The sequence below is a fragment of the Alligator sinensis genome, unplaced genomic scaffold (assembly GCF_000455745.1).
Source record: "Alligator sinensis unplaced genomic scaffold, ASM45574v1 scaffold879_1, whole genome shotgun sequence".
In the NCBI taxonomy this organism is placed as follows: Eukaryota; Metazoa; Chordata; order Crocodylia; family Alligatoridae; genus Alligator; species Alligator sinensis.
The window spans coordinates 1,416,468-1,427,332 of record NW_005842250.1 but is presented as its reverse complement, the minus strand read 5'-3'; the positions used below and the strand labels follow the sequence as shown (position 1 = coordinate 1,427,332).

Genomic DNA, 10,865 nt, shown 5'->3' with positions numbered 1-10,865 from the left:
GGGGATGGGGTTTGTGGGGGCACTGTGAAGGGGGGTGTGGAGTTTGTGGGGGGGTGTGGGAGTCTGTATGGGTGAGTGTGGGGTGTGTAGGCCCCACTACACTTCCCTCCACAACTCCCCCATGGTGCGCAGCCCCCGCCACTGCTGGCAGCAGCAACAGCAGGTTGTAGGCCCTTAGCACGGTTATGGCCCACAGCAGGCAGAGTCCCCTGGTGGTATGCAGCTATAGCGGAAATCCCAGAAGCTGCATGTGGCAGCATGGAGCCGTCTCGGCCTGGCCTGATGGTGCATGACTCCCTGCGGCTTACAGTCCACGCACCATCAGGCCAGGTGGACTCCGTAACTCCATATGCGGCTCCCTGCTGAAGTGCTAGAAGCCCCACATGGAGTCATGGAGGCAGCCTGGCCCGTTGGTGCGCAGCTCCCACATGTAGTGCAGCAAACCCCATGTGCTGGCAGAGAGCCAGCCTGGTCTGGTTTGAAGGCATGTGCCAGCAGGTTGAGCTAGCTCTGTCCTGCCACCTGCAGCACCTGGGATTCAGCCGAACCATGCGCTGCTGGGAAACTGCCTGCCATGGGCTATGAATGCTCTGAGGGCCTGCAGCCTGCTGATGGTGGTGGTGGGAACTGCACCATGGGGTTGGGGGTTGGGGTGCTGTAGCAGGGGATCCCACCCCCACAGACCTCTACACCCACCCACAAACCCCACATCACCCGCCCTTCTTGCAGGTAGGAACTCCCCTCCCACTTACCAGCTGGCCAGTTGCCTGCTACCACATTTGGTGCTTCCACATGGGGCTCCCAGCAGGAGTGCTGCACAGAGCCTGCCTGGTCCAGTGGCATGACAGGGGCAGCCATGGACTGTTTATAATTGTTTTTTGGAGGGTCCCTGCAGGCTCAATAGAATGGGTTGGCGAGCTGAATCCAGCCCAAGGGCTGTATTTTGCCCACCTCTGCTTTAGTGTAATGGGTGGTGAAGCACCTTAGTGATGCTTCCTGCCAACAGGTCCTTTTTGCCTTTAGGAGAGTCATTGGAGGGAGTAGGCTTGGGTATATATGTGGCTATTATGGTCACTGCTAGCCAAATGTTTATGTGGGACCAAGAGTGGGGTCCATGTAGAAAAAATATCTTGAAAAACCTGTAAGGTAAGGAACCATTCTTTCCTTATCAAAACTGAACCACAGAATGGAGTTGCCAAAGGAGCTCTGCATGCAGAGTATCCAGCAGTCTGAAACAAACCAGCCCCTGCAGCCCGAGATATGGAACTGGGCAAGAGGCTCAGGTGGAATCTGGTGGACCTGACCTAATTGAGTCTGGAGAGGATAGGCTCTGGATAGAAGAGATTATTGCTTTGAATTAGGGATGTAAATACCAATTTAAAAAATATCTGTTTAACCAGTTGTAATTACAGTGATCAAATGATTAATCAGTATGGCAACCCCCAGATTGGCCCAGGTGGGGCTGTTCTGCCTGGCTCCAGCAGGGTGTTTCAAGCCCTCTGAGGTATGGCGGGGTCAGTGACTCCCCAGGGCCATAGCTCTCCAAGGCTGCGCCTCACAATAAGCAAGGTACAGTGCTCTGGGCCTGGATGTGGATGGGACAGGGTGCACTATGGGGCTGAGTTGCAGGCCCCGGGGAACCACCCTGCAACCCCTTACCTCCACCTTACCCTGCCAGGCCTTGTGGCAGGGGGCGGAGAGGCTGCAAGCAGCTGCACTGGGGTCCATGGAGCCTAGCTATAGGTACTAGTTCCCCCTTTCCCTCTCATCCTCACTCCTCCCTCCATCCCGCCTGTCCTGCCACCTTCTGGTTCCTGTTGGAACACGATGCGGCTTCCCTCCCCACCTTTCCCCTAATGAACTGCACCCCGCCCCATGCTAAATGATAACCAGTTAGCTAGAACTGGTTATCACTGGGTTTATTGGTTAAACAATTAATTGTTTAACTGTTCACATCCCTAGTTTGAACAGTCTTGGGCCTTCCTTGAAGAGAGGAGGGCAGGACCAAATTAACACATAGACAAACTAGGCACATACCTAGGGCCCTAAGTGAAGAAGGGGCCCAGTTGTGCTTATTTTATATGTTGTAATTATTGAGTGAAAATAAAGTAAAATAAATATACAGTATTAAGTAGGGGCTCACGAGTGTGTTTGGGCCCACTAAAGGGTTAATCCGGCCCTGGGGGAAGGGGAACCAGCTTCTTATTTACCTAGATGCTGGGGTAAAAGGAAGTGTGAGACCCCCCTACAGTGTTCAGCGCTACTTCACTGTCAGGGCGGCTAGGATCTGGAACCAGCTTCCAAGAGAAATGGTGCTGGCTTCTACCCTGGGGGTCTTTAAAAGGAGGCTGGATGACCCCCTGAACTCTTTCCTGCCATGGCAGGGGGTCAGACTTGATGATCTGCTCAGGTCCCTTCTGACCCTACCAACTATGAAACTGTGACAATGCAGGCTCCATTGATCTCATAGTGACCAAATCATAATCAGGCAGATAAAGCCACTCATAGGCTCATGGAACCATGTGAAATGTATTATTGCCTATTTTTGCTCTCAGCCCAGTAAGAATGTGGCTGTCCCAGCCTGCATTGCTGTGCAGGGGCCCTGAATTATACTCCTGGTGCTGGGAGTTTTTTCTGTCCCTCCCTCCATGTCATCACTAGTTCCCAAGGAAATGTGTGTCAGCTAGAGTGAAAGCATGGGGGTTGCCAACACCCAATTTTGCTTTTTTCAGAGGGAAAGGATGGGATTAGCTGCAACCTTCTGCTCAATCCTCCTGGAAATTCGGATCAAGAAGAAGAAGAACAAGACTCTGACACATTCATGTTTGAGTTCTCAGACAAGCCTCTGCTTCCCAGCTACAACCTCCAAGTGTCAGTTTCCCGAGGGTAAGTGTCACTTAGTCTTTGCACAGCAGATTCTGGGACCGAGAAATTTGGGAAGCAGAAATGTACCAAGTGGAGCAGATTCTCAACCAGGGTGCTGCAAATGTTATGCAATATTAGTACTGTTAGGTGTTTAAACACTTGCATATGATTCACAAGACAAACCCAGACATTTCAAATAGGAATCCATAGTTTAGGTACCATTTTGACCTGTTGCGGTATTTCAGAGTTCTTTACAACACAAGAATCACTTTGCTGTCTCAAAAAGAGAATGGAAACTAAGAGCTGGCATTTTCTAAAGTTTAAAAATATTAAGAACTGCTGGACTTCTGGCCAGGGTGGGGCAAGTTGATCTAATTGAGAAATGGGGAAGTCAGTGAAACAGAGAACATGCACCTGCCTGGTTAGCTGAGAGGGCAAGAATATCCCATGCTGCCCTCTAAGGGGGCAGAGAGAACAGTAGGCAGGGTACATGGGATGTCCATATACTGAGCAATGGATGATGCGTGCTTGAGTGCATTTGAGAGACAAGGCAAGCATTATAGAAACACAATAGAGATAGCTGATATATTGCACTTACCTTGCATTTTTCATTGTAGATATCAGAGTGCTTGACTGGGGGAAATGCCCTTATCTCTGTTTTACAGATAAGGAGGTAGAGGAATGGAGAGTTGCCCCTGGTGTGTCAGTGGCAGAGCCAGAAATAGAATTCAAGTCTTTTAGTTTCCATTCTGGTGCACTGTCCACTGAAGTACTGTCTCATAAAGGTGCATAGTACTGGGCTATTCCATTATGGAAGTGGACGTGAGGAAATGTCAGCATTGTAAACCCAAAATCAAAGAAGCAAATAAGTGTTCAGGCATTGTTAAGTGTTGGGTGGAGATTACCGTAGAGCAGGAGTGGGCAAAATATGGTCTGCAGGCTAGATCTGGCCGACAGATGAGCACGCACCAACTGACTGGATTCAGCCTGGGGCATTCCATATGGGGCCAAACCCTGCCTGCTCCTGCTTGGGAAAGCCTGCACCAAGCACCCATCAGTCCTGCAGCCCTGGCTAGAGTACACAGCTTCCAGGCAGGGCTGCTCCCAGTGTGGCTGTAGCCGCATGGGTACTGCTAAGTTTCTTCTGCCTCCAGCAACTCCTCTTCCTCCTGCCCCTGCTGCGCTGCTCCAGGTGAAGGGGAAGCTGCAGCCAGGTGGCTCCAGCCCCAGCACATGGGGCTCCTGCTCCCAACTGCTTTCCACCCACTCTGCCCGCTTGGCACAATGAGCAGCCACCTGTGGGCTGCCAAATAGGTGGAAGGCAGCTGGGAGCTAGAGCTGGCACCCTGCACACTGGGGCAGGATCTGCCCAGCTGCAGCTTCCTCTCCACCTGGAGCAGCGCAGGAGGAGGAGGAGAAGGAGGAAGAGCTGCTGGAGGCGGGGGGGAGCCAAGCAATACCTGGGCAGCTGCAGCCACACTGGGAGCCTCCCCAGTGGAAAGCTGTGTGTGCTGACTGAGGTTGGTGGGCATGGGTAGGAGCACAGTGCAGGCTGCGCCGGGGTGGGAGCAGGCAGGGCTCAGGCCCATGCAGAGTGCCATGGGGGCAGCCGTGGGCCGGATGGAAGGGGAGAGGGCAGACTGCACCTGCACCACCTGGGCAAGGTTTGTTGCACATGCCCCCTGCCTCTCCATCCCCAGCTGGCCCCCAGGACCTAGCAGCCGCCCACACACCGACCCCACCTTGCTGCACACAATATAGAAGAGTAACATTTTATTTTGAGCTGTTATGCAATCACCTCTATATACAGTACTTAAAAAAACAAATCAGGACAAAAATATTTTTTGAAATAAAATTAAAATATGTTGTAAGAGATGCTTGATAGTATATGATAGTATATGATTTATTTTTTATCTATAATTTGCTAAAATGATATCTTCTAAAAGATTTTGTGTGTGTGGCACTCGACAGCTCACCAGAATTTGTTAAATGGCCCTCCACCCAAAATAATTGCCCACCCCTGGCACAGAGGCTCTCTCTATTTATCCAGTTTGGGTCTTTAAGTTTGGTTCCCTGCTCTCCAGAGGGGCATTGTAGAGGTGGAAAAAGCCAAGGCAAGAACAGAGAGAAAGCTGTCATGTGGAATGGGAGAATTCCATACAGGAGAATCAAAAGGTGTGCACTATATGATTTAGAAAGGAAATAAGGCAGGGGTTTATAAAAGAATGAATGATGCCAGTAAGACCAAAATTCACTGTGGTTTTGAGTTTCTGTCTTCAACTTTTGCCAAACAGCAGTACCTAGGCCTTGCATACACCAGGAAACTTGTCCTGGGTTTTTCCTCTGTCGTGGCACTTGTCACTGTTTGTATCCAACTGTGGTTGTACCAGCAACAATTATGTAGACACCACGCTGGGCTGCTGCTCTTTTTCCTCCTTAAGTACCTCACATTCTAATTACGCTCTGAGCTACAAACACAGTGCTTGCTCCATTGGTGGGAGTGCCAGAACTGACAGTAAACTTGAAGCGGCCTTATTGGTAGCCATGGGGGAGGGGAGGCAAAGCATTCTAGTGCAAACCAGGCCTCTGAACACTTAGCTTCTATTTCTCCCTCTGTAAAATGCAGCCAATATATCACCTAAAAGTTTGTGGAGGGGTCTTGTGCACCACAGACTGCACCAACTCTGGGGGGTCAGTGAAGGCTCCTTAGTTATAGATGCAACTAGGTATCTTTTGTAGTCAAGGTGCTGTCTGTCTGTGGCAAACTAGACAATTTTGCAGCATGAGTCCTGGAGTCTCTTCATCATCACTTGTGCACTTGTCAAACAACTAGACTTCCAAAGTCATCAGAGATGACTAGAAAGCATTGATGGTAGTTTGTGGCACTGGGGAAGATAATCTGAGACTATGAGATAAGCACATTAGCTGGGTGGGTGTCTGTTAAAATTATCAACATTAAATTTACTGACAAGGTGAGTGTTGGCCATCATTTTGAGTGTTGGTTGTGATTGTGCTCCACTGAGGTGAATGAGATATTCAGGCCACTAAATTCTTGTTCAGCAGTAAGTTCTCCTTGACTGAAGAATCACAACATAATGTAGAACACTTTGATATTCTCAGCCTATCGGTGGTGGTGAAAAGAACTCCACTGAAACATTCTCTGACTGCCAGCAGGAGGCCTGTTTTGCTTAAACTGAAAAAAAAGACATGAAAGATTAAGAATGTAGAAATGAGCACTCCTCTTCCCTCCTTCTTAGAAGAATGCAAATCTTTACACACTTACACATTCCTAGCTGCTTGAATGGGCATACATTCATGCATAGGATAGATGGCTGTGCAGAAGAATACTTCAACTCCAAATCCCACTGTGTGGCTCATCACCCAGTGGGTTACTGCTGATGCAGGAGCATTTACAAGTGGCCACGTTTAATGTTTAACTTCCACTTGGGCAAAAGCTGATATTGGAAGTTTGGACGCAAGTAAATCTGACACATGCAGCACACTCATTTTGGAGCCCAGATTGGGGTAGAAGCTGGGAATGAGATACTCCAAGGCTCCATCCATTTGCAGTGCCTGAATGAGATGCTGTAGAACTGTTGCTTGTTTTTCTTTGACTTTTAATTAGCACTGACCTGAAAAGGAGATTTAAAAAAAATTAGGCCTCTCCTGCTGTGATGTCCACTTACTTTATAAGGTAAAGGAAGGGCTGGAATGTGGGGGATTTATGTTCTTTTTTCTTTGCTTTCTGCACACAACAGGTTGTATCAATTACTAGAATGAGTTGAACTCTGAAATAGCTGAATGTTGAAGGCCTCAGGTATAGACACTCTTGATGTTGATCTGAGCCCTAGGGCCTTAGCTTGAGTGTCCATGCTTGAGGTTTGCAAGAATTAGAATAAACCAGCTTCTAAACCTATTTAATTATGGTGTGATTTTTATTATCATCATTATTATTACAAAAGTGAAAAATACCTCATTTTCAGTTTTTCAGCTTTCAGTTTCTGAAGTTTTGTAACTTCACTGTTTTGCTAATTCTTCTGTCATCCTAATGCCTTTCTGCCTTAACAGTTCTTAATTGCTCATGTTTAAAAGAAAGAAGAAATGAAAACCCATGTGTGGGGAAGAGGGAGACATTTTAGGCTCTGCTGATGCATCATAAACAAACCACAAAGGGCACAAGCCCCACTGACCTGTGGCAACTGCTCCAGACATTATTTATCAAATACATACAGGGTAAAACAGTCAGTAACATTTGGGAAGGGCCTTGACTGAGTCTCAGCCCACATAGTGGTTAGCAGAGGAAAGTGCCATGAGAAGCTGATGACATTTCGGGACAGCCACTGCTGGCTAACAAGATTTACTGTCTATGGCTTCTGGATTCTTGATCACTCATGATTTCACAGGGAGCATCAATGAGAATTAACCAAAAGGGCCCACTGCGGAGGGGCACTTTGCAACTCCCATAAGAGGAATCTTGGAGGCTCTGACTAACTGCAGGGACCAAATGCCCAGAGAGAGCTGTGCTTTCTGAGCAGGTAGTTTCTTTAAGCCACCATAGAGCTTGGTGAGCAGCTGAAGGAGTGTGTGAGGCACTCTGGGCAGGGAGCTGTTCTGTGGAATTTGGTCACCAGAATCTTGGGCTTCTGGCTTGTAAGTTTCATCCATTTGGCACAGTGTTTTGCCAGTACTGCCAATGGCTTATACAGAGAGAGAACCTGTTCTAGATTGTCTGTTGGGGGAGGCTGCATTTTCTTTATCAGGTGAATGCAGAAGCAGCAAGTCCCAACTACATGAAAACCAATATGCAGGATTATTCCTTGGGGCTTTGTGACATGGGAGTGTGCAGTGAACTCCTCCTTTCTGGGAAGGGTGAGGTGGGTACTGGACCCTGGGAGTGAAGGAGGGAGTGAGGACATATGGATTTGAAGATGAGCAGGGAACAGTTTTGGTAGCACCAGGAAGGTGGGACTTGGGGTACTTGTCCTTCTCCTTTTTGGATTCTCTAGGTTTGCTTGTAGCAGGGAGGCATGATGGGGCACGGGCTGGCATGTGACTGCTCCAAGGGCATTTGGTTACAAAGTGTACCTGCATGCAGGTAGCTTAGCTAGTGGCTTCTTGTACCTGCGGAGGGCTACACCCATGGGGTTGAGGTCAGGCCTGGTTTTTCAAACTAGAAAGCCTAGGCCCTGACATTGTTGGGGTTGAAAGGGGGGGTGCAGAATTAATTCTTTTAACATGTCTCTTCCTGCCCTTACAGGCCCTGCAACTGGTTTCTCTTCTCTGATGTTCTCAAGAGGCTGAAGCTTTCTTCCCGCATCTTTCAGGCTCGCTTCCCGCACTTTGAAATCGCCACCCTGCCCAAGCTGGAGTTCCAGCGGCAGGTGTCCCTCAGCCAGGTGCTGGCCCAGGAAGAGTTGCAGGAGACCCCAGAGCCACTTGCTCAGGGTGCTGCAGAGACAGTGGAGCTGGTGCGATATGAGCCTGAGCTGCTGCAGCTGTTGGGCTCAGTGTTGGAGTACCAGGCCTGGAGCAGCTGACGGGGAATGAATCTTTCCCTGCATTAGACTGCATCATGAGGCAATAATATGGACCAGTGGGAAGCAGCCTTCTCAATGCCAGCAGCAGGGACTTGGAGTCTTTGGCCAATTCGTTTTCCTTTCCTTCTGGCGCCTAAGCTCTAAATGGGGAGAGATGCCACTGATCTCCAAGGATTTCCCTGGGTCCCTTTGTGATGAGCAGCAGCAGCAAATGCAGCTCTCTGCTAGCCCCTTCCAGCTAGGGCAAGAAGCTGGGCCCCACCCACTGGGCTGTACTAGCTGGGTTCCTGGCTAGATAACCAGCTACAGGCTCTACTGAAGTGAGTGGTAGTGGGTGCTTCTGCCCAGCCCTGCCCCAACCACCCTGCCCTATGGAACCACATCTCTTTCTGTCTGCCCTCCCCTTCCCAATGTCTTCCATAGTATTTATTTAATTAGTATTTAATTTGTAATGTTTTCTTTGTTTCTGCTGAGTCTGTATCACTGTGATGATGTGAGCCCTGGGCTATGGGAAGAGGGCTTCCTCAGATCCTGTCCCCCCCCCCCGACACTCCCAGAGGATCCTGCTCTTCTAAGAGCAGATACTTCCCAGTCTACAGACCTGGCAAGTCATGATATCGAAGGGACCAGCTCTCACAACTGGCACCAAGTTGAGCAATGGGTCTTGTGGGCTGCCACTCCCCCTACCAGTTTTGGAGCTGGCTTCTGCTGGGGCCATTCATCAATGAGGCCAGCTGAGAGCCATGCCTTCCCCTCCTCACCCCTATGTTTCAGGCTCCCCCAGCCACCCCCCAGGCTGGTTCATACATTTCACTCATGCTACTTGTCTCTGGATTCCCTTGAGCTGCTTTACAAGAGCCAGCTGCAGCCCAGGATTCTGAGCAGCTTCTAAGCCCAAGGCAGGGGGGGCTCCAGACACTTTCTATCCTTGAGGCCTACACTGCAGATGGCCCATGTCCTCCCCACGTGATGTGTCTGCACCAAACAGGCCCTTACATTCCCACCCTGCACACATCCCTTTCTTCTGTTTTATAGGAGCAGTTCTACTGGAGAGAGCTGGCTGGAGGTGGCAGGTGCCTGCCCCCGACAGGAGCGGAGCAGGGCTGCGCCGCTGTATGTAGATGGTACAGTTTTATTGTACAGGTGCTAACAAGGACTCTAAGGACTGGACAATCTGTTTTCTGGCTCTCCTCTGCCCAGCAGTGGGAATGTTGGGTGGATTTTTTTTCTTTGTGTTGTGTTTCTTCCCAGCCAGGGCAGTTGTAGCCCCACCCCTTGGACCCCCTGGCTGTCTGCCTCCCCATCCTTGGGACCAGACAGCTCCTTTTTTTAAGCCGAGGGATTTTGCCTTTGGGTGTGTATTCTGGCTGCTCTTTCTGATTTCTGTTTTATTATAAGCAACAGGCTGTGGTGTCAAAAACACTTATGTACAGAAAAACCTGCATCAGGTCCCCTGCCTCATGCCTCTTCTTTTGCAAAGCATAAGCAACCCTTAGCAATGGGGAAGCACTGGCTCTCAGGGAGTGATGCTGGCATGGGGATGACTTTTTATGCTTCTGAAGGACGGAATATTGCCAGTGTCCTCTGGCATACTGAAGCTGCACGTGAGGCAGGTTTCTTGCTCAGTAAAAGCCTTTCTCCTCTGGGTTTGTGATGGGAAAGAGGAGGGGGATAGCGAGAGCTGATCTAACAGTCAGGCTGTTTGGAAGGGAAAAGGAGAAACATCCATGGTCAGCACTCAGCAGAGGCATCCTGGGTGGTAACAGCATGGAGAGCAAGGGGGAGATGTCACCTTTTTAAATGACGTGTTGATTGGACTTGGCAGCAAGAAAAGGAGGCAGCATTTTTCCCTCCCCTCCAACCACATGCCTGTACTACCCACTGGCTGCTGCCTTTGGGGAGAGGGGAGGGTGTAAAAATGACCACAACTGCACTGCTGCCACCTGCACTGCAGCTGCTGGCCCTGCTCTGGGCATCAGGCACAGCTGCCTAGTGATGCCTCAGGTGTGTTGCTGCTGCTGCCCTGGCCAGTGGCTCACTGCTGTTGCTCTGCCTTCCCTGCTGCTGAGCCTGAGCCAGAGGTGCTGCAGGGAAGGGGGCGGGAGAAAGGGTGAGGTGCCCTTTAGCTCATTCTGGTGCCACTCCCGCCCCTGTTCCCTGAAGCAGGGCCCAGGGCCTGTGCTCTGCTCAGCGCCCCCGTACCCTGCTACCGCTGCCGGGGGCAGAGCAGGGCTAGGGCTGCTGGGCCGCTTGGTGCGGTCCGCGGGGTGCTGCCTAAGGGCCTGCTCTCAGCCACAGCGCAGGAGCTGCCGGGAGCGGAGGGACCAGGTTCAGTGCAGCGTCTGGTGAGCTGTTGGAGGGGCGCTGTCACTGAGCGTCCGGGCAGCTTTCTTCCTGCTGCGAGGTCAGGACGCAGCCCCGCCCCGCCCCGGCCCGGCCCAGGGTCGGGCTCCGCGCAGCCTG

At 50.5% G+C, this 10,865-nt stretch overlaps 1 protein-coding gene across 3 annotated transcripts in view; it reads left to right on the top strand.

The window, feature by feature from the left end:
• Nucleotides 1-10,859, top strand: part of BCORL1 (BCL6 corepressor like 1) — a 47,102-nt gene extending 36,243 nt beyond the window's left edge. For 2 of the 3 annotated variants that reach the window (XM_025208763.1, XM_025208762.1), the window contains exons 13-15: nucleotides 2,733-2,886; nucleotides 8,123-8,261; nucleotides 9,438-10,859. In XM_025208763.1, coding sequence (XP_025064548.1) covers nucleotides 2,733-2,886; nucleotides 8,123-8,261; nucleotides 9,438-9,668 — 524 coding nt within the window. In that variant the 3' untranslated portion in view covers nucleotides 9,669-10,859. Of the gene's footprint in view, nucleotides 1-2,732; nucleotides 2,887-8,122 lie in introns of all 3 variants that reach the window. The other variant, XM_006027539.3, reaches the window with a different exon arrangement.
• Nucleotides 10,860-10,865: the final 6 nt, after the last annotated feature.